General features: G+C 39.1%; 1 protein-coding gene across 2 annotated transcripts in view; it reads right to left on the bottom strand.

Moving 5' to 3' along the window:
- Positions 1-24,412, bottom strand: part of LOC127444638 (NACHT, LRR and PYD domains-containing protein 3-like) — a 53,582-nt gene that overhangs the window by 23,795 nt on the left and 5,375 nt on the right. For both annotated transcript variants that reach the window (XM_051704130.1, XM_051704129.1), the window contains exons 2-5: positions 17,357-17,541; positions 14,956-17,040; positions 14,638-14,811; positions 4,786-4,959 (exon numbers count right to left, since the gene is read on the bottom strand). In XM_051704130.1, coding sequence (XP_051560090.1) covers positions 4,786-4,959; positions 14,638-14,811; positions 14,956-17,040; positions 17,357-17,490 — 2,567 coding nt within the window. In that variant the 5' untranslated portion in view covers positions 17,491-17,541. The remainder of the gene's footprint in view (positions 1-4,785; positions 4,960-14,637; positions 14,812-14,955; positions 17,041-17,356; positions 17,542-24,412) is intronic.

The following is a 24,412-nucleotide window of genomic DNA, read 5'->3' as shown; positions in this document are numbered from 1 at the left end:
GTAAGATGCCACCCATAAAAAAAAAAGTTCTAACATATGCAGATACATGTTTAGCATGTACAGGATAATGATGCATACAACATATTATAAAGGGAAATAATTTTCATGCCACAAAATTAAGAAGCCCCCCAGGGTAAACTTGTCCCAGGTGTCATCTGATTTTTACAGAATGTATTAAATTGTAGTGCAGGCATCTGATATCATTCTTAGTAATTTATTTTTGATGCTTAAAATAAAATATGAAATCAAATATTTGATGTAATTATTTTCACAATATAGTTGAATAACTGAATAATGACAGGCAAATCAAATAACAGAATCCCAGTCAAAGACATTCATCTGAAAGGTAAAATTATTCTATGAATGATATACTGTGTAAGCCTGTGAATATATACATATATGGTATAGACACCCAAATTTTTAATTGAAGGGATGCATTAATAGCAATACTACGAATTTAGATTGAATTCCACTCAATTAGCCAATTAGGTTACAGGGCATAGTGAAGATGTTTGAAATGTATATTTAATGCATGTAAGTATTTAACAATAACCCCATAAGTTATAATAATTAAATAAAATAATAATAACACCAGAAACAACCACCAGCCCAAATTCTGAGGGGGGCATCTTACCCCAAGGCTCTAACATTTCCTTGTCAAAAAAAATAAATAAAATAAAAAATGTACTCCAAAAATCTCAATACATTAATGTGTCCACAAATCCCCCATTAACAAATAGAAATAAATACTTATTCCGAGAATGCCAAAGCCTGCCAGATCCAGCTTCAGTCCAGCCTGATGTCCCATTCCCACCACTATGTGTTGCTGAGTAATGACTACTAACTGGATACCTTACTGGCCACTGCCTGCATATCAGTCTTAGGATGGACTTCACCGAAAATGAATGGCTGCAAGCTTTCAGCCAGACTCCAAGGTACACCTCAACAAAAACTGCCAGCATCATCTCGATTTTGGGATAAACTCCACAGAGAATAAACCTAATTCAAGCAAATAGCAAGTAACACTTCACTGATCACTGCTTATATTACTTCTTTTAAAATGGAATACATAGACAATAAATTGCTGCCAACTAAAGCCTTTATCAGCCAAACAGCGGGGGCCACTGCACCTACTTGCACTTCCGTAGTCAATTTGGGATGGACTTCAAAGACACTTAATCATTATTCTTACAGTTCAATCAATATCCTTTAGATTTAAACATTGCTTACCAAAAATCTACACAGTTTACTCAAATACATGATTTGTATTACACGTTGCTAACTAATATTGGCACTGTAGTCATGCTGTATAGCCAGAGTGGAACTGGTCCCCCAACTAAGCCTGGTTTCTCCCTAGTTTGTTTTTCAACCAAATTAACATCTAATGTAGTTTTTTTGTTTCTTGCCACAGATGCCATCAGGGAGCCTAAAGACAACACACACTGTTTTCTGTAAAGCTGCTTTGAAACAATATGTATTGTGAAAAGTGCTATACAAAAAGAAAATATGAATAAATACTTTGAGACATTGAATGTGTTTTTTAGGGCTGTCTATTTAACACATAAGTTTAGTATGGTTAATTATTCCATTCGAACAATTCAGTCTTGAACAACATCTGTTTTTAACGATCCACGTCAATAGGTGGTAGTGCGCCTCAAACATCACAAGCAGTGCAGCAACTAATTGAGAAATGCTCAGAGGAAGCACAATAAAATTCCGGAACCTAGAGATGCGATTTTCAAAGTTTCCACTACTTTCAACTTGACAAAGCATTAGGCATCCTAAAAATTAGGCGTTTATGATGCTGAATACCAGTGAGACACTCCAAATGCATCCATCTTAGGCACGCAAATATACATAGAGCGACAATTAAAAATATCGCAGACAGAACGCAAGAATACGTACTGTGAGAACTGGACACACTGACAAACGCAATGCAAATGCAGATTGCGGTCAACTGTAGGCTTGTTCAATTGTATGTGAATAAATCAAACAATATATTGAGTTTAAGCAACTATTTGTTTTGTCGAATTAATGTATTATTCATCTGCCACAACAATGCAATTTATTTCAAACAGAGTTTCAATCTGTATTATATACAATGTTGTGAAAAATTATTTGCCCACTTCCTGATTTGTTTGATTTTTGTGTATTAATAATACATAATTTTTTAGATCTTCAAATGAGATATAACATAAAACAAAGGCAACCTGAGTAAACACAAAATACAGTTTTCAAATATGTATTTTTATATTGAAGCAAAAAAGTTATCCAACACCTATATCAGCCATGTGAAAAACTAACTCCTTAAACTTAATAGATGGTTGTGCCTCCTTTAACAGCAACAACTGCAGCAAACGCTTCCAATGATTGGAGATCAGTCTTTCACAACACTGTGGTGGAAATTTGGCCCAATCTTCTTTGCAGAACTGCTTTAGTTCAGCCACATTGGAGGGTTTTTAAGCATGAACAGCCCGTTTAAGGTCCTGCCACAGCATCTCAATCAGGTTGAAGTCAGGACTTTGACTAGGCCACTCCAAATCTTTAATTTAGCTTCTTTTGAGCCATTCAGAGGTGGATTTTACTCCTATGCTTTGGATCATTGTCTTGCTGCATAATCCAGTTGCTCTTGAGCTTCAACTCAGAGTGATAACTAGATGTTCTCCTTTAGGATTTTCTGGTAGAGAGTTTCCCTCAATTACTGCAAGTCACCCTGGCACTGAAGCAGCAAAGCATCCCCACACCATCACACTACCACCACCATGCTTGATCGTAGGTATGATGTTCTTATGTGGAAATCTGTGTTTGAATTATGCAGATGTAACGGGACTCCTGTCTCCCAAACAGTTCCACTTTCGACTAATCAGTCCACAGAAATTTCTCCCAAAAGGTTTGAGGATCATTAAGGTGTGTTTTGTCAAAATTCAGACAAGCTCTTAATGTTCTTCTGGGTTAGCAGTGGTTTTCGCCTTGCCACTCTCCCATACATGACATTTTTGGCCAGTGTCTTTCTGATATTGGAGTCATGAACAGTGAACTTTATTAATGCGAGAGTGGCCTGCAGTTCACTACTGCGCCAAGTTTTCTCCATTTGGAGATAATGGCTCTCACTGTGGTTCTTTGGAGTCCCAGAGCCTTTGAAATAGTGTTGCAACCTTTCCCAGACTGCTGTATTTCAATCACCCTTTTCCTCATAATTTCTGGAATTTCTTTCAATCTTGGCATAGTGTGCTACTGGGTGAGACCATTTAGCCAACTTCATCTTGCTGAAAAAATTCTAATTAGATGTTGATTTGATTGAACAGGGCTGGCAGTAATCAGGTCTGGGTGTGTCTAGTCCAGCTGAACCCCATTATGAATGCAGTTTCATAGATTTGGGGATTTAGTATCTAAGGGGGCAAATATTTTTTCACATATGTCCAGTTGATATTGGATAACTATTTGGCTTCAATAAATAACATTATCATTTAAAAACTGGATTGTGTTTTCTCTGATTGCCTTTGTTTTATGTTAGATTTTGTTTGAATTTTTGAAACAATTTAGTATGAGATACACAAAAACAAACAAATCAGGCAAACACTTTCACAGCACTGTATTTTTTAAAGGCCTAACATATTATATTTATAAATATCTGAATTATTATGCATTATTTATATGAATTATCCTTATTTGGGGGCCTTTCTCATAAAATAATTTTGTATGCGATTCATTGATTAATTGTATAAATTAATCGGCATGTCATGTAATTAATTAAATTAAAAATTTTAATCAATTGATTGCCCTGGGTTTTTTTTTTTTTTTTTTTTTTTTTACAAGTAATTAAGCTTTCGCTTGACCTAGTTTGGGGTATCACAACGTTTGTTCCACCAGAGAAATTCAACAAAGATTTAAGTGTGCCAACCAACCCTGGTCTCCTCTACTTTAGAAGACAGAGAACCAAAATTAGTGCTTGATGAAGTGGATATTTACCTACAATCCAATGAGACAAAACCTGCAAATGCATCCTATCATTTGCAAGTGAAAGTCTTTAAGTAAAAAATAAAAGACACCTGCATGGACAGCTTGTGAACAAATCTGAACTGCCTTAAAGATATCTTTAAACTCTAACAATACAAATGGTATAATGGTATTACCATGTTTTTGCACGTGTACCTTAGAGAACTATGTAAATACCATGAATATGATAATCATTCAGTGTCTATTTACTGTATGAATCCATGGAATTGTCTTTGCATAGCTGTGTTGTTAATATACATGTTTAATATGTAATAACAAGGGAAACACTCATGGTAAATTCATCACTATAAAAATAAGTAATATTTCACATTAACATGATTTCTTTTGTTTCCCGGTTTCTATCTTTGAATACCCATCCTGAGGTTTACTAGATCCTGTCATTGAAACCCACTCCCATTTCATCTCTGTTGCCGAGCGATGACTGCCAAACACTGCCTATGGACCCTTTTCAGACTGTTCCGCCTTTTCTTAATAGCATAAAATAAATATATATATTTCCATTTTACATAATTTGTCAATTTTAAAATATAATTTTTTCTCTTTTCAAAAGTTGTGGAAACATAAGTGGAGTTCATCTTTTGCTGGAGCGAAGGACACTTCATTGACCACTGTCAATTTAGGCTACACAGATCACAAACTAATTATTAACCTTACAATTTACTCTTTATTAGGGTGCATATTACACAGTGACAACAGTGCATTTATTAATATTGGTTAAAGGTAATTTATAATTAATAAACAACTGTTTTAGTGTTTGCGAGTACATACTTGAGTATCGTCAGTTTGCAGTTTGGATCGTTGAGTCTCTCAGAGAGCAGTTTGTCTCCTGATTCCCCTGGGTGATTGTAGCTCAGATCCAGCTCAATCGGGTGTGAAGGGTTTGAACTCAGAGCTGAAGCCAAAAAACAACAGCCGACCTCTGTCACCATACAGCCAGATAATCTACAAAGAGACAATGAATATTAGGGTTAGTATTTTACTAACATCTCATTCTGTTTTAGAATACTAATAGTATGCATACACACATTTTTGGTACTAATTGAACTAATTGAAACCTTAAAGCTGAAGTGTGTAAATTCTGTGCCAAATGTGGCAAAAAGCATTGCAAAACAGGTTTCCAAAATGTACTCTTCTGCCCTGTCCATTGTTGGACAAACAATGTAGCACACCAAAAAATGCAAGACAAAAACAGGAAGAACATGAGGGCTTTAAATACAAAAGAAAAACCAGGTTAACAAGACACACCTGGGAAAAATTAAGGGAGACACAAAGAACAAAAACACAACTTCAACTATGCACAATAACATAAAAATAAGTCAAACCTCCTAGCGACCTCTACTGGCAGCTAGGAGAAAGTCCTATGCATGACAGCTTGTGGATTCTCTCCCAGCATCTGTATATGTGCAAGGGACTCTTTATATCCATACTGTATTTACATTTAAATAAGACTAATCTCTCAATCAACTCCAGACTAGTCTGCATTGAGACGACTGGTGAAAACAAATTCATCAGACACATGCATTGCACTCTCCACTGGATTTAATCTTAACTTCCATCAATGCAAACATTCAAGCACTGGAGTGTGCTGCATTAGAATAGACAATGGTTTTTTATTATTTATGTTGGCTACTGTTGTGACCCACTGAATATCTATTGGTTCCGCTGTGTAGTGCAATGGCTGGTTTGGTGACAAGTGGATTACATTATTAACTAACCCACCTTTAGGTGGCAAGATATGAAGAATCACCTGCCTCCTTTGCTCATTCTCTCTTCCGATTAATTCTTTTTTATTTGTGCTAGACAAGCACATACCAAGACACGTGTTTCTAAAGTTTTTCAGTTTTATTTTTGGTTAATTCTTTTTTTCCTCCCTAGGCACATATTAAGTTGCTGCACTTAACTTCTTCAATTAATTAAAAAACAATTGTTTTCTGGAATTAAATTCACTGTTTGCCTTTTTATGTTGTGGTTTACGAGCCAGCCGTAACAAAAAATTGGGTGCATGTTCGGGATTTTGAATTCATATACAGGTGCATCTCAATAAATTAGAATGTCGTGGAAAAGTTCATTTATTTCAGTAATTCAACTCAAATTGTGAAACTCGTGTATTAAATAAATTCAATGCACACAGACTGAAGTAGTTTAAGTCTTTGGTTCTTTTAATTGTGATGATTTTGGCTCACATTTAACAAAAACCCACCAATTCACTATCTCAAAAAATTAGAATATGGTGACATGCCAATCAGCTAATCAACTCAAAACACCTGCAAAGGTTTCCTGAGCCTTCAAAATGGTCTCTCAGTTTGGTTCACTAGGCTACACAATCATGGGGAAGACTGCTGATCTGACAGTTGTTCAGAAGAACAATCATTGACACCCTTCACAAGGAGGGTAAGCCACAAAGATTCATTGCCAAAGAAGCTGGCTGTTCACAGAGTGCTGTATCCAAGCATGTTAACAGAAAGTTGAGTGGAAGGAAAAAGTGTGGAAGAAAAAGATGCACAACCAACCGAGAGAACCGCAGCCTTATGAGGATTGTCAAGCAAAATCGATTCAAGAATTTGGGTGAACTTCACAAGGAATGGACTGAGGCTGGGGTCAAGGCATCAAGAGCCACCACACACAGACATTTGGCTACAGTTGTCGTATTCCTCGTTAAGCCACTCCTGAACCACAGACAACATCAGAGGCGTCTTACCTGGGCTAAGGAGAAGAAGAACTGGACTGTTGCCCAGTGGTCCAAAGTCCTCTTTTCAGATGAGAGCAAGTTTTGTATTTCATTTGGAAACCAAGGTCCTAGAGTCTGGAGGAAGGGTGGAGAAGCTCATAGCCCAAGTTGCTTGAAGTCCAGTGTTAAGTTTCCACAGTCTGTGATGATTTGGGGTGCAATGTCATCTGCTGGTGTTGGTCCATTGTGTTTTTTGAAAACCAAAGTCACTGCACCCGTTTACCAAGAAATTTTGGAGCACTTCATGCTTCCTTCTGCTGACCAGCTTTTTAAAGATGCTGTTTTCATTTTCCAGCAGGATTTGGCACCTGCCCACACTGCCAAAATCACCAAAAGTTGGTTAAATGACCATGGTGTTGGTGTGCTTGACTGGCCAGCAAACTCACCAGACCTGAACCCCATAGAGAATCTATGGGGTATTGTCAAGAGGAAAATGAGAAACAAGAGACCAAAAAATGCAGATGAGCTGAAGGCCACTGTCAAAGAAACCTGGGCTTCCATACCACCTCAACAGTGCCACAAACTGATCACCTCCATGCCACGCCGAATTGAGGCAGTAATTAAAGCAAAAGGAGCCCCTACCAAGTATTGAGTACATATACATTAAATGAACATACTTTCCAGAAGGGCAACAATTCACTAAAAATGTTTATGATGCTTATGATGTATTCTAATTTTTTGAGATAGTGAATTGGTGGGTTTTTGTTAAATGTGAGCCAAAATCATCACAATTAAAAGAACCAAAGACTTAAACTACTTCAGTCTGTGTGCATTGAATTTATTTAATACACGAGTTTCACAATTTAAGTTGAATTACTGAAATAAATGAACTTTTCCACAACATTCTAATTTATTGAGATGCACCTGTACATTGGCACCCCAAAGGTTTGGAATAATGTACAGATTTTGCTGTTTTGGAAGAAAATTGGTACTTTAATTCACCAAAGTGGCATTCAACTGATCACAAAGTATAGTCAGGACATTGCTGATGTAAAAAACAGCACCATCACTATTTGAAAAAAGTCATTTTTGATCAAATTTCCAGCAGCAATCACTCCAACACCTTATCCTCGAGTAATCATGCTAAATTGATCATTTGGTACTAGAAAATCACTTGCCTTATATTAAACACAGTTGAAAGCTATTTGGTTCATTAAATGAAGCTTAACATTGTCTTTGTGTTTGTTTTTGAGTTGCCACAGTATGCAATAGACTGGCATGTCTTAAGGTCAATATTAGGTCAAAAATGGCAAAAAAGAAACAGCTTTCTCTAGAAACTCATCAGTCAATCATTGTTTTGAGGAATGAAGGCTATACAATGCTTGAAATTGCCAAAAAACTGAAGATTTCATACAAAGGTGTACACTACAGTCTTCAAAGACAAAGGACAACTGACTCTAACAAGGACAGAAAGAGATGTGGAAGACCAGATGTACAACTAAACAAGAGGATAAGTACATCAGAGTCTCTAGTTTGAGAAATAGACGCCTCACATGTCCTCAGCTGACAGCTTCATTGAATTCTACCCGCTCAACACCAGTTTCATGTACAACAATAAAGAGAAGACTCAGGGAGCAGGCCTTAATTAATGCCCTGAATATACATTATGATCAGCTGAATGCCACTTTGGTGAATAAAAGTACCAATTTATTTCCATAAGAGTCAAATCTGTACATTATTCCAAACTTTTGGCTGCCTGTGTGTATATATTTTTAATGTGAGTACTCTACATTTTCCTTCTCTATATTTCCTCTGCAAGTTGGCCTACATTCCAGTTAGTAAGAACGTTTCAGCTGGGTTTCGTGTACGCTGCCCTTCCATCAGAGCACTATTTGTTGTTTTGTTGATATGTTTTGCCATTTTGGGAGGTAATTCTGGGTGGGGTCAGGCTTCAATCGCACTTGAGCTCAATGGAGAGCAGCTGTTACGAGATTCAGCGTTTGAAGTAGAGCCCAACTGATATGGGATTTTTGAGACCGATACCGATATTAGCGGGGGGAAATTCACCAATTACCGATATGGTGACTGATATAGTTCATTTTTGAGCTGTAATGAAAACAGACCTTTTCTATGTGGATTGTGCACCGATTTTGCACCGATATGACTATGCAAAGGTACTCAGAATGCTGCTTTCTTAAACATATTTTTATCAAAGAATATTTGACATAATTATTATAGATTGTCAACAAATTCTAGAAATGAACACTGAGAAAATAAAGAATAAATATACAATAGCTTAAAACATCAGTACTGTATGTTTAGTATCAGTCAGTTGCTGACCATTTAATAAAGAATAAATTAAAATAAAATAAATAGCTAAATAAACATCAGTACTGTTTAGTATCAGTCAAATGCTGACCATTAAAATAAAGAATAAAAATAAAATAAATAGCTAAATAAACATCAGTAGTACTGTTTAGTATCAGTCAAATGCTGACTATTTTAATACTGCCAGTCAATTATTGGCAGGTTGTAAAACAAGAAGCATTTACTTCTCAACGAAACTTTCAATGGTGGAAAACCAGACTTTTAAATATTACATTTTATAAATGCAACAACTGGAATTGTTTGGTTGAAGGGGGTACCAAAACCTGTGAATCCTGAACAAAACAGTTTGGTGAATACATGTTTACACATTAGCTTCCACTCAGCTGACAAGCAATGAAAGCAGCTACGTGGTTAGCTAGATAGCTATAAGCTCGTTGTCACAATGAGTAAAAGATGGACCAGCATTGCGTTTCACCAACTACATAACAACATAGCGTGAAATCAACACTCAGACAGAATCCACCACCGCACCATTGTCTGCTGAGCTGCAAAAAGATGCTCTGATGTTTACCTTTCAATCTGCTACATTACTGACTGCACTGACAAACTATAGCTGTCTAACATAACAAACAGATGTGATAAACAGGAGTGACATGGTTGTCAGGGACAGGGTTAACGTTATATTAGTTATACTGAAAAGGGAAAATTATGGGGTCATTGTTTATTAACATTCCAGTATGTATTTCACAAACTAGTTAGCAACTTACCAAGAAGACACAAATCAACTCCGCACCACTTAACTCCACTCTGTCTGCAGAGCCACCGTCAGCTCAGAGTCAGCTCTTTAAACAGTGGAGTCGGAGCGCGCTCTGCTGGACAAACTACGTAATGACACCAATTCTAAAGCATTGTTTTCTGCGTTATATTTTCTGAAAAAAGTTTTCATATCTGTGCATATCGGTAAACATATACGCTGATACCGATATATCGGTGAAAGGCTAATATCGGCTGACCGATATATCGGCCGGGCACTAGTTTGAAGTCACCTCGAGCCCGGCAAGCCTTTGAGGACTATTCAGGTATAGTTTGAGCACAGGTAGCCATACCAGAGCTTTGCAAGCCAATGGAAATCCTGGTGAGTACTCACATCTTTGTTTAGTTTATTGTTATGGGGAGAGCATTGTTTTTTCGTGCATGCGTATGTGTACAATTTGTTGCGCCAAGTTAAACAGGTGAACTAGCATAAATATTGTATAACTGCGTTAAACGTGAACATTAGCTATACGTTTACATAAATGCCTGTTGTATGGGGATAATAGGAAGTAATGTGTGGCTTTCTAAATGACTATGGTAAATCGCTATAGTATACATTAGTTTGTTATGACCGACTGTTTGTTTTACTGTTAGTGGAACAGTTGTGTCACAAATCCCAGCAGGGAAAGACATGCAGTAGTGACAATGCCTCTGATAACTTTGCGTAATATATGAAACTTGCCTGTGTAAAAACACTCGATATTTGTCTATTGTATCATTTTTGTATTTCCTTTTCTGGAAATATTGGCTTTCAGAGCCTGTTTGATCAGTTTGAGTATTAAAAAACTGCCAGTTTTGGGTTAAACGAAGCATTACTCATTTTGATCTATTTGTTTCTAGTGTTGTGCAATAGTGGGATTGTTGAGGTAAGCCACAACAAGACAGTATTGGAATGTTGGTAATATTGAATACTAGTCTAAGCAGGCCTGTCGTGATTATTAAATAACCGTCTGATCGCAGTTATTTGATCGAACAGCAGTTCACTGAGACAACCGCGATTACTGGGCATTCCAATTCCAATCACATTTTAATGTCCAAATAAGGGAATTTTAAGCGAAGTGTATACAGGCCATGGACACACGTTTGTGTGTCATTCAGTTGAACTCCGAGTCCGAGCATCACTGAGCCGCACCGCAGACGTCAAGCAGCTCCCGTCCGGAAGAGTGCGCGAAGCGCTCCGATGCATGCGTTGTCAGCAGAGGTTCATGCCAAACTCCCGTGAAAATATAAACAAACAAGGATAAACTGTGAAAGTAAATGCAAAGAGCTCCAGTTTCACTTAAAAGGATCTATTTCTGTGGAGTGATAAAATGATGAAATCTCCCAGATTTTGCTTCATGATAAACAAGGGCTCGTGGGTTTAATCAAAGAGCATTAAAATAATGTGTGAACGTGAATTAGGACAGAAAAATTTTACTATTGTATAATATAATAAACTATTACATAAATATAATAATATATACATTTTAAAAATATTTTTTATAAAAATAAATGTAAAATATTAGTTAAAAAACCAACAGTGTAACTGTAAACTTGACCAAAACTAGAGATCTATTTTGTTGTGGTAATCTAGCACATCTGCTAAGTGGGGTTTCATTATGATCAGTTAGATCTATAATGATAGGGGTAGATAGACTATCATTATCTGATTTAAAATTATCTGCTAGTTCAAAATAACTTCCATTGCTGGAATTTATGCTGAACCCTCTGAGGAGTTGTTAGAAAGGTGCACCAAAGAACAACTGTTGGATCTCGCAGAGAGTTACGCTATTGTTTTCACTAGCAGTGATAAGTGCAAGGAGACCATTTTAAATGCTGTTAAAAGTCAGCTTATAGGAAAGGGAATTCTTGTTGCAAAAGATAAGGCATGTATTGCCAAGGTAGTGTCCTAATGTCAGGGAAGAGAATTAATGTAAAAAAAAAAAAAAAAAAAAGAAAAATATTTGAAATGGAAATATTATTGTTTGAACACGCTCAGGCACTTAAAGAGAAAGAGTGGGAAAAACAGTTTCGCTTGAAAAAGTTGGGAATTATTCATGAGCTTGAACATGCATAGTTTGAGTTAAAAAAAAAAATTGGAGCATGCACGTGAGTGTGAACGTGAACAGTGAGAGTATGAAATGAAGAAGCTAGTGCTATAATTGGAGGCTAGGAAAGCTGAAGCTTCAAGGCCTGTTCAAGTTTTGCAGCCGTCTTTTAATGTCGGTCAAAATATCAAAGCTCCCCCATTTTCCGAACGTGATGTAAAGGAAGGAGTATTTTGTTCATTTTGAAAGAGTCGCTACCTCTCTGAAATGGCCGGAAGGGGTCTGGACCCAACTTTTGCAGTGTGTTTTGTTTGGAAAGTGCAAGAAGTTTTTCAGCGCTTTCTGAAGAAGAGAGCACAGACAGGTAAAAACAGGCATTCAGCAAGCTTATGAAATTACCGGCAAAGGTTTAGGAATTACAAAAAGCTTGAGAAACAAACTCATGTTGAGTTCGCTTTGGAAAAAAAGACCATGTTTATTCTGTGGTGTCAGTCCCAAAAGGTGGAAACTCTAGGAAGTCTGTTTTGGTTAGGGGTATTGAAATTAGTTTTTTGAAAGTCCCCTTACATATAATGCATCTCACCTCTGACATTGTGAATGGTGATGTGGTTGTTGAGGTACACCCTTCTCAACCTGTGCCAGGTGTAGCTTTTATTTTAGGCAATGATCTGGCTGGGGAAATGTTTGGGGAACGTTACCATTTGTGCCACCTCCTATAGTAGTTTCTCAGCCTATACCATCAGAGGTTCCTGATAAGCGTGGTAAGTGTGGTACCTCATGTGTTTCCTTCTTGTGCTGTCACTCGAGCCTTGGAAAAACAACTTAAAACTGATGGTGAGATATGAGAGTGAGTCTCTTTCTTGCTTTGATCAGGAAGCGCAGGCAGATAGAACCCTGATTCTCCTGAAGACGGAGGGGGAGAGGTTGCTGCTGCTGCTTAGTTGGACCAGGTTGATAGTGGTCAAAAAAACTGTAGAAGCTGACCAAGTTGTTTCAGCCTCTTGTTAGGGTTAGGGTTGATCAGTGACCGATCAGCCACAATTAAAACCACCAGCCTAATATTGTGTAGGTCCCCCCGTCCCACCAAAACAGCGCCAACCCGCATCTCAGAATAGCATTCAGAGATGATATTCTTCTCATCACAATTGTACAGAGCGGTTATCTGAGTTACTGTAGACTTTGTCAGTTCAAACCAGTCTGGCCATTCTCTGTTGACCTCTCTCATCAACAAGGCGTTTCCATCCACAGAACTGCCACTCACTGGATGTTTTTTGTTTTTGGCACTGAGTAAATTCTAGAGACTGTTGTGCGTGAAAATCCCAGGAGATCAGCAGTTACAGAAATACTCAAACCAGCCCGTTTGGCACCAACAGTCACGCCATGCTCCAAATCACTGAGATCACATTTTATCCCCATTCTGATGATTGATGTGGACATTAACTGAAGCTCCTGACCCATATCTGCATGATTTTATGCACTGCACTGCTGCCACATGATTAGCTGATTAGATAAATCGCAAGGATGGTTGTTAGTGCCAGACGGGCTGGTCTGAGATTTCTGTTTGAGAAGGGAAAGCTATTTCAAAGGCTCTGGGACTCCAAAGAACCACAGTGAGAGCCATTATCTCCAAATGGAGAAAACTTGGCACAGTAGTGAACCTACCCAAAAGTGGCCAACCTTCCAAAATTCCTCCAAGAGCACAGCAACGACTCATCCAGGAAGTCACAAAAAATCCAAGGACAACATCCAAGGAACTGCAGGTCTCTCTCTTGTCAATAAAGGTCACTGTTCATGACTCCACTATCAGAAAGACACTGGCCAAAAATGGCATCCATTGAAGAGTGGCGAGGCGAAAACCACTGCTAACCCAGAAGAACATTAAGGCTCATCTACATTTTACCAAAACACACCTTGCTGATCCTCAAACCTTTTGGGAGAACGTTCTGTGGACTGATGAGTCGAAAGTGGAACTGTTTGGAAGACCGGCGTCCCATTACATCTGGCGTAAATCAAACACAGATTTCCACAAAAAGAACATCATATCTATGGTCAAGTATGGTGGTGGTAGTGTGATGGTGTGGGATGCTTTGCTGCTTCAGGGTGACTTGCAATAATTGAGGGAAACATGAATTCTGCTCTCTACCAGAAAATCCTCAAGGAGAACACCTAGTCATCAGTCCGTGAGTTGAAGCTTAAATGCAGCTGGATTATGCAGCAAGACAATTATCCATAGCATAGGAGTAAGTCCACCTCTGAAGGACTCAAAAAAAGCAAAATGTAAGTTTTGGAGTGGCCTAGTCAAAGTCCTCACTTGAACCTGATTGAGATGCTGTGGCAGGACCTTAAACGAGCAATTCATGCTCAAAACCTTCCAATGTGGCTGAACTAAAGCAGTTCTGCAAAGAAGAGTAGGCCAAAATTCCACCAAAGCATTGTGAAAGACTGATTTCCAGTTATTGGAAGCATTTGCTTGCAGTTGCTGCTGCTAAAGGTGGCACATCCAGCTATTTTAAAGGGGCAGTTAGTTTTTCATATGGGTGATATAGGTGTTGGATAACTTTTTTGCTTCAATAAAATGTACATACAATAACAATTTGAAAACTGTATTTTGTGTTTACTCAGGGTGTCTTTGTTTTATTTTATTTCTCATTTGAAGATCTAAAACAATTTAGTATGAAAAATAGAACAAAAAACTGCATATTTATATATGAGAGGTTCACATTAAACTGAGATTCAGTAGGTTGTTGGATATTTTACAAAATTGACCTTTAAAGGTGTCCTTACCTCAGTATATCTAGTTTACAGTTTGGACTCTTCAGTGCATCAGAGAGCAGCTTCACTCCTGAATCCTGCAGGTCATTGTTACTCAGATCCAGCTCTCTCAGTAGGGATTTTGACAATTGTAGAGCTGAAGCCACAATTTCACAGTGCTGACTAGTGAGATTACAGTCAGCAAGACTATAACAGGAAATTAAATAAAACATTCATGCATTGCATTTAGAAGAATAAACGTCATCCTTCCAATCTCTTTCCTTTAGAATTATTTCATTTGTTAAAAGAATAATAATAATAATAATAACCACATTTAAAAAAATCACTCACAGAGCTTTTCTACAGTTGCTCACAGCTGGTACTAGTCTTCTTCTACCCTCCTCTGATGTGTTGTATTTCTTCAGGTCCAGCTCATCTAGCACCTCCTCTGACATCTGAAGCATGTAGGCGATTGCTGAACAGTGTGCAAGAGACAGTTTATTCTCTGAGTGTTTGTCTGATTTCAGAAACTCCTGAATCTCTCTGTACAGAGTCTGATCTTTCATCTCCAGCAGACAGAGGAAGAGACTGATGGATCTTTCAGAGGAGAGTCCATGTCCATTTCTGATTTTGTTTTTGATATAAGTAATAGTTTTCTTGATGCTCTCTGAGCTGTTTTCTGTGCGTGTCAGAAGATCCTGTAAGAGTCTCTGATTGGACTCCAGTGAGATGCCCAGCAGGAATCGCAGGAAAAGATCCAAGTGTCCGTTTTCACTCTTAAGGGCTTTTTTGACTACTCCTGTCAGTAAATTATAAATTAAATCAAAAAACCATGGAGTGTCAGAATTTTTGTTAGAGTAATAATGAAACACATGGAAAGCAGCCAGAAACTCCTGAAAGCTGAGATGTATGAAGCAGTAGACTTTCCTCTGAAGAATCACAGATTCCTCCTTAAAGATCTCAGTGCAGATCCCAGAATACACTGAGGCATCAGTGACATCTATGCCGCTCTCTCTCAGGTCCTCCTCATAGAACATGACATTGCCCTTCATCAGTTGTTTGTACGCCAGTTCAGAAAGTTTCATGATCACTTCTCTGTTGGACTGCAGGAGTTTCTCTGGATCTCTCTCTTTATACTTCTGATTCCTCATATTGATCTGTATGAGCAGAAAGTGGATGTACATTTCAGTCAGAGTTTGAGGGATTTCTGCACTGTCATCTTGTTTCAGGATGTTTTGAAGCACAGTGGATGAGATCCAACAGAAGACTGGTATGTGGCACATAATGTGGAGGCTTCTTGCTCTTCTAATGTGTGAGATGATTCTGCTGGCTTGATGCTCATCACTGATTCTCTTCCTGAAATATTCCTCCTTCTGAGGGTCACTGAATCCCTGAACTTCTGTCACACGCTTTATGTATTTGGAGGGGATCTGATTGGCTGCTGCTGGTCTGGAGGTGATCCAGATGAGAGCAGAGGGGAGCAGATCTCCTTTGATGAGGTTTGACATCAACACTCCCACTGATGAAGTCTCAGTCACATCAGAAACTTTCTCACTGTCTGAAAACATCAGTGGAATTCTGCTTTCATCCAGACCGTCAAAGATGAACACAAGTTTACACTCATCATAAATCTTTGAGTCCAGATCATGAAGTTCAGGATGAAAGTCCAGCAGAAGTTTGTGAAGACTGTACTGCTCATCTTTAATCAAGTTCAGCTCTCGAAATGGAAGCACAAACATGAAATCTACATCCTGATTTGCTTTTCCCTCGGCCCAGTCCAGAATGAACTTCTGCACAGAGACAGTTTTTCCAATTCCAGCGATGCCTTTAGTAAGAACAGTCTTTATTTGGTCTTTTCTCTTCTCCTCACATCCTGGTTCAGGTAAGGGTTTAAAGATGTCATTGCAGTAGATTGGAGTGTCTTGTAAGTGTTGAGTTCTGTCTGTTTTCTCCATGTGTAAAACCTCATGTTCTTCATTCACCCCTTCACTCTCTCCCTCTATGATGTAGAGCTGTGTGTAAATCCTGTTCAGGAGCGTTTGATTCTCTTGTAGTTTGAATCCCACAAATAAGCTCTCATAATTGTTCTTCATGCTGGTTTTGTGTTGGTCTTTGACTCTCTGAAGAACATCAACTACTGGCTGGTGAGAATCCTGCTGCAGGTCTCCAGTCTCCTCCAGCAGGTCTGATTTGGAGTAGAAATTAGCAGAACCAACAGAACTGGATCCTCTATTTGTGTGTAGAGCAGGACGTGTTCTAGATCTCTTTCTGCATAGAGGACAGTGAAAGTATTCTGATGGACTGGTCTTGTCCCAGTAGCAGCTGATACACTGCCTGCAGAAACTGTGTCTACAGGTGATAGAGACCGGATCTTTCAAAACCTTCTCGCAAACTCCACATCTGGACTGAACTTGGATCAGATCACCCCTCTTCTCACTGAAGAGACAAAGCAGGAAAAATAGCAGTTTTTAATCTCAATAAATGATGAAGGAGAGGGAATATTTTTACAAGAGCATTATATAAGCACCAGCCAAAATGATAATACAGTCACTAATGATGATTTACAAATTATTTTCTTAACTTGCCACCTGCCTTTTCATAACATCACACACAATGTAAAAAACTATTCACAGGTTTGCCTCCTGGTGATCCCCAACAAGTAATTAATATATAATTATGATTCAGTGAACACAAAAATAATTCCACAATTAATATATAACCCTGCTTGCTATTGAATTAATTATCTTTTCACCTGGGGTCAAAGATAACCACTACATCACTGAATTGATCTGAAGGACTCATGGATTGATCACTCTTCATAGACACACAGTTGGGTTCTGGAGATGCTGCAGTGTTCTCCTCTTCTTTCTCTTCATAATGACTCATTTTAGATGCAATGCTGCTCTTCTTTCCCCCCCGTAGGAAACCTAAAATATACTGCATAAACAAAGCACAAATTTACATTCTCCATACAACAAGCACTAAACATGGTTACACTCAAAGCCATCATCCATCTAAGCTTATTCAAATCAAATGAAATCACTTTTATTGTCACACAACCATATACACAAGTGCAATAGTGTGTGAAATTCTTGGGTGCAGTTACGAGCAACATAGCAGTCGTGACAGTGATGAGACATACACCAATCTACAATAAACATCAAATTTACACAACACAATTTAAAATCTAATATACACATAATTACACACAACACAATATACAAATAATAACATTACACAATACACACAATATAGAATACATATTATACAATAAAAAAAAAGTAGAATATATAGTATACATAAAATGTACAGTAGGTTGTATTGTACTGTATTGACATTCAGGCTGTCGGTTGATAGTCATTTGCCAGTGTGTTGTTAAGAGAATATAATTTATGACAGTGCAGTGTGAAATAATAAGATTAATAAAGTGCAGTGCTGATGTATATTGATCGTGAGAGATCAAGAGTTCAAAAGTCTGATTGCTTGGGGGAAGAAGCTATCATGAAGTCGGCTGGTGCGGGTCCTGATGCTGCGATACCGCCTGCCTGATGGTAGCAGTGAGAGCAGCCCATGGCTCGGGTGGCTGGAGTCTCTGATGATCCTCCGAGCTTTTTTTCCACACACCGCCTGGTGTATATGTCCTGGAGGGAGGGAAGCTCACCTCCGATGAGGTGTCTGGCAGTTCGCACCATCCTTTGCAGGGCTTTGCGGTTGTGGGCGGTGCTATTGCCGTACCAGGCGGAGATGCAGCCAGTCAGGATGCTCCCTACAGTGCAGGTGTAGAACCGTGTGAGGATGTGGCGGTTCATTCCAAACTTCCTCAGCCGTCTCAGGAAGAAGAGGCGCTGATGAGCCTTCTTCACAATGGCCTCAGTGTGGACAGACCATGTGAGTTTCTCAGTGATGTGGACACCCAGGAACTTGAAGCTGCTAACTCTCTCCACTGGTGCTCCATTGATGGTGATGGGGCTGTGTTCTCTTTCTCTTCTCCTTAAGTCCACCACAAGCTCCTTTGTCTTACAGACGCTGAGGGAGATGTTGTGCTCCTGACACCAGCATGTCAGAGTGTGCACCTCCTCTCTGTAGGCTGTTTCATCATTGTCAGTGATCAGACCTACCACCGTCGTATCATCAGCAAACTTAATGATGGCATTGGAGCTATGTGTTGCCACACAGTCATGTGTGTACAGGGAATACAGGAGTGGGCTGAGAACACAGCCCTGCGGGGCGCCAGTGTTGAGGGTCAGTGATGAGGAGATGTTACTGCCCATTCTAACCACCTGGCGTCTGCTTGACAGGAAGTCCAGGATCCAGCTGCACAGCGAGCTGTTTAAGCCCAGAGCCCGGAGTTTCTCATCAAGCTTGGAGGGCACTATGGTGTTGAATGCTGAGCTGTAGTATACAAACAACATTCTCACATAAGTGTTCTTTTTTTCCAGGTGGGAGAGAGCAGTGTGTAGTGTAGATGCAATGGCATCATCAGTGGAGCGGTTGTTGCTGTAAGCAAACTGCAATGGGTCAAGAGAGAGAGGCAGCACAGAGCAGATGTAATCTCTGATTAGTCTCTCAAAGCATTTGCTGATGATGGGGGTCAGAGCAACACGACGCCAGTCATTTAAGCAAGCGATTTTGGATTGCTTTGGTTCAAGCACAATGGTGGACATTTTAAAGCATGTGGGGACTACAGACAAAGAGAGGGAAAGGTTGAAAATGTCCGTAAAAACACCAGCCAGTTGGTTCGCGCATGCTCTGATGACGCGGCCCAGAATGCCGTCTAGACCCGTGGCTTTACGGATATTCACCCATCAGAAGGATCGGGTTACATCCGCTACAGAGACGGAGAGTGAACTAACCTCTGTAGGTTCGACCGCGAGAGCTCTCTCTGCGAGGGCTGTGTTATTTCCCTCGAACCGTGCATAAAAAGTATTTAGCTCATCCGGGAGAGAGGCAGCTGTATTCACGGCGGAGTTTTTATTCCCTTTAAAGTCCTTGATGATATTAATTCCCTGCCACATGCTTCTAGAGTTGGTGGTGTTAAACTGTCCTTCAATCTTGTTCCTGTACTGGCATTTTGTTGCTCTGATAGTTTTTCGGAGGGCATAACTGGCTTGTTTATGCTCCCCCGCATTCCCGGAATTAAAAGCGGAGGTCCGCGCATTAAGTGCCATGCGGACATCGCTATTAATCCAAGGTTTCTGGTTCGGGTAGATCCGTATTGTTTTGGACGGAACAACATCCTCTACGCACTTTCTGATGAAACGTTACGCTATCAGCGTAAACCTCGATGTTGTCATCGGAGGCGGACCGGAACATCTCAGTCCGCGTGATCAAAACAGTCTTGTAGCATAGAGTCTGATTGGTCCGACCAACACTGGATCGTTCTGAGGGTGGGTGCTTCCTGTTTCAGTTTCTGCATGTAAGCGGGCAGAAGCAGAATGGAAGAGTGATCCGATTTGCCAAATGGTGGGTGGGGGAGGGATCTGTAGCCATCCCGGAAGGGAGAGTAGCAATGGTCCAAAACCCGGTCCCCTCGTGTGTTAAAACTGATGTGTTGGTGGTATTTTGGTGCAACTGATTTAAAATTGGCTTTGTTAAAGTCCCCGGTCACAATGAACGTGGCCTCGGTGCACGGAGAACCCCATGGGTTCGATGGCTAAGTCTGGAATCTCCGCAGACATCCAAGTTTCCATAAGGCAGATAATGCAGCAGTCCCTTCTCTCTCGAAATGTGCAAAAGTGTTTGTCTGTCGTAGACAACAAGGCAGACAACATCCAAGACAAAAAAACATAAGAATTGTAAACAAAACAAACAAAAAACTACAATGTTGTTTCGGAGCCCACAACGCAGCAGCCATACTCGGCGCCATCTGAGACTCTTTTCATTTACTCTTGACCACTGAAGCATAAATAGCTGCTCTTACTTTACATAATTTATTTAAATGTGACTGTGAATAATAATTTGACCTATACCTCACATTCAAAATGTCAGCCCCTTCGAACTCAACTGAGTGAGTTTTTCTTCAAAACAAGAATGATCAGAAAAACTGATTGCAGGACAACAAAATAAGTTATCAATGACAAAATATGTTCTCAAATCTTTTCTGTTTATCAGTCAACACTTTATCATGTTAACTCTTCTAACAGCAAAAGGCAGGCAGAAGCAGCTGAAAGAAGACAAATTATTGGCAAAAATAAGCAGAGTTTATTGAATTATCTTAGTCGCGTCATTGTCAATGAACAGTCTGACTTCATCTGATCTAACATGAATTCAGCAAGTGTTACTAATGGGGTATTAATGCTTCATGACCTTGAAGACCATGGAATGGAAACACTTATCTCTAGCTTGTGAAGACACTACAGGAGGCATTTGTACCCAAACAAATATTCTTGTTTCATTTAAATCTATTCATTCCAAAAATTGGTAACCAAGATACAATTAGGCCTTCAACCCTGCAATCTCGAGAAACCGATTAAATAATCAAAATTATGTAACCACAAATGACTGTGATCAGTCCATTGTTGCCAGTGCTGAGAAAAGCAACATGTGTTCCACGTACCCATACACACTTGCTTCAGTGGTGGTTAGGATTACAATGGCTTGCACTCAGAAATTTTAGCAGGCATTCAATGAACAATGTATATAGTTAATAATATAATAAAACAAGATAATATATGCTTTTCCGCCAATGGTTTCTATGATCTATTTAGGCTTACAGTGCTTTTGGGAAATGCAGCCCAGGCCACTGTAGCAGACCCCCATTTCATGCTAACTGGTATTCTAACACTTTTTTCTATCTCCTCCAGAAGAGGAACTGACTCAAGAGGAATTGGACTCTAGGCTTTCATTTTTAGGTTAAATTATCCAAGCCTGGAGTCACATGACAAAACAAGATGCTGGTAAATTCAGTGAAATTCTTCCATGTAAGCAGACCAAACAAAAGTCCATCCGGTCAGACACCTCATTAAGTTTTTACATTGAAATGTGTTTGTGTCAAAAGAATAACAGTTTCACCTGGTGATTTGAGAGAGCACACTGTTAATCACATTGTTCTCGTACAAAGACATTGGGGCGTGTTCACCATTGGAAATCAATGGCTGTGTCCAAAAGCTGGACCGAAAATGCTGCTTTTGGAGGCTATATACAGAGGTAGGATGAAAATAAGACTCCTTTCAAACTGTTCTGAGATCAGTGCATTCATACAAAATGCTGTACGTAAAGCCATAAACAGCAATACAGCTCCCTACAGCTTTCTTATGCAGCCAAGTGCATTTACTCCAGGTAAGGAGTTCAACTCTTGGCTGCAGATGATATTTTGCACCATTCTACATGGTTGGAAGTCATTGTACTGTGTTGAACAGTACATAGATTTAGAATTCATAAAGTTAATTTTGATTTCAACATGGTTGGCATTGGCAGCCATTGGACTATTTTGACCATTACATTGATTCAGAATTGATGAAGCTGGTTTCTGAATTTTCAAATGCTTCAGCACAGGTTACTTGTTTGTTTGATAATGCAGAGAAAGAACATTTTGTTGACAAAGTAGAAAAAACATTGTAATAAATAAAACATTTATACACAAGGCTGACTTTCTATCACTTTGTATTAATAAAGAAATTCAAAAACATAGAGCCACTGTCCCCAGATGAAGACATACATTTTTAGGAAAACTATTAGCTGTTCAAAGAAATTGCTTTTCTTGCATGGTTTTCATGTGCTACATTCACAATATTTTTATTATATATACAGTGGATATAAAAAGTCTACACACCCCTGTTAAAACAGCAGGTTTTATTGATGTAAAAAATGTAACAGATAAATCATATCAGACTTTTTGCACCTTTAAAAGTAAAAAATTACAACCTATGCACAGCCACTGAAAAGCAGGTTGTGACATTTCAGAGAAAAAAGAATAACTTAGAATAACTTAACTGCATAAGTGTGCACACTCTTTTATAACTGGGTATGTGGCTGTGTTCAGACAAGCTCATGTGAAACAGTACACACCTGTCTTCACATGAAGTGGAAAAAAAAAAATCCTTGATGCACTTTAATCTGTTTTGAATGCTATTCTGATGCTAGTGAAACTTTGTAATATGGCACTTTTCGTACCACTGTCTCCTTAAGATGATTCGCTTATGTGTTCTTCTTTTGTAAGTCACTTTGGATAAATGCATCTGCCAAATGAATAAATGTAAATGTAAGTGACTCTGATTAACTCTAAATAAATCTCAGATGTTCTTGTAGGATTTTTCTGACATCTTCTTGGTTGCATGCTACAACAAGAGCCATGGGCCACAAAGAGCTTACAAAGCATCAACGGGATCTCATTGTTGAAAGGTATTGCTCAGTGAGTGCTACAAAAAAATTTCCAAGGCATTAGATATACCATGGAACACAGTGAAGACAGTCATCAACAACTGGAAAAAGTATGGCACAACAGTGACATTATCAAGAACAGGACGTCCCTCCAAAATTGATGAGAAGACAAAGAGAAAACTGGTCAGGGAGGCTGTCAAGAGGCCTACAGCAACATTAAAGGAGCTAAAGCCCTTTCTGGCAAGTACTGGTTGCTCTCTACATGTGACAACTATCTCCCGTATTCTTCATCTGTCTGGGCTATGGGGCAGGGTGGCAAGACCAAGCCTTTTCTGACAAAAAAAAAAAAACATCCAAGCCTGGCAAAACCTATATCCAGTCCCCCAAAACCATGTGGAAAATGTGTTATGGTCTGACGAGACCAAGATTGAACTTTTTGCCCAAAATTGTAAAAGGTATGTTTGGCGCAAAAACAACACAGTACATCAGCACAGAACACCATACCCATGGTGAAGCATGGTGCTGGCAGCATCATTTGGGGCTGCTTTTCTTCAGCTGGAACTGGAGCTTTAGTGAAGGTGGAGGGAATCATGAATAGCTCTAAGTACCAGTCAATTTTGGCACAGAACCTTCTGACATCTGCTAGGAAGCTGAAAATTAAGAGATCTTTCACCTTTCAGCATGACAATGATCCAAAGCACACATCCAAATCAACAAAAGAATGGCTTCAGCAAAAAAAGAGTAATGTTTTGGAATGGCCCAGCCAGAACCCAGACCTGAATCCTATAGAAAATCTGTGGGGGGACCTGAAGAGGGCCGTACACAGGAGATGACCTCACAATTTGACAGATCAGGAACGTTTTTGCAAAGAAGAGTGGGAAAATATTCCCAAGTCTGAAATGTGACACTTTGGTTTTCAGTGGCATTGCATAGGTTGTAATTTTTACATTAAAAGGTGCAAAAATTCTGATATGATTTATCTTTGTTTCATTTTTTACATCACAAAAACCTGTTGTTTTAACAGGGGTGTGTAGACTTTTTATATCCACTGTGTGTATATATACAGTGCATCCGGAAAGTATTCACAGCGCTTCACTTTTTCTACGTTTTATGTTACAGCCTTATTCCAAAATGGATTAAATTCATTATTTTCCTCAAAATTCTACAAACAATACCCCATAATGACAACGTGAAAGAAGTTTGTTTGAAATCTTTGCAAATAAAAACAGAAAAAAGAAAAAAAAAAAAATCACATGTACATAAGTATTCACAGCCTTTGCTCAATCCTTTGTTGAAGCACCTTTGGCACCAATTACAGCCTCAAGTCTTTTTGAGTATGAAGCTACAAGTTTGGCACACCTATTTTTTGGGCAGTTTCTCCCATTCTTCTTTGCAGGACCTCTCAAGCTCCATCAAATTGGATGGGGAGCATTGGTGCACAGCCATTTTCAGATCTCTCCAGAGATGTTCAATCGGGTTCAAGTCTGGG

The sequence above is a fragment of the Myxocyprinus asiaticus genome, chromosome 8 (assembly GCF_019703515.2).
Source record: "Myxocyprinus asiaticus isolate MX2 ecotype Aquarium Trade chromosome 8, UBuf_Myxa_2, whole genome shotgun sequence".
Taxonomy (NCBI): domain Eukaryota; kingdom Metazoa; phylum Chordata; class Actinopteri; order Cypriniformes; family Catostomidae; genus Myxocyprinus; species Myxocyprinus asiaticus.
The sequence above is the reverse complement of the archived record's forward strand: the minus strand, read 5'-3'. Positions and strand labels throughout refer to the sequence as shown.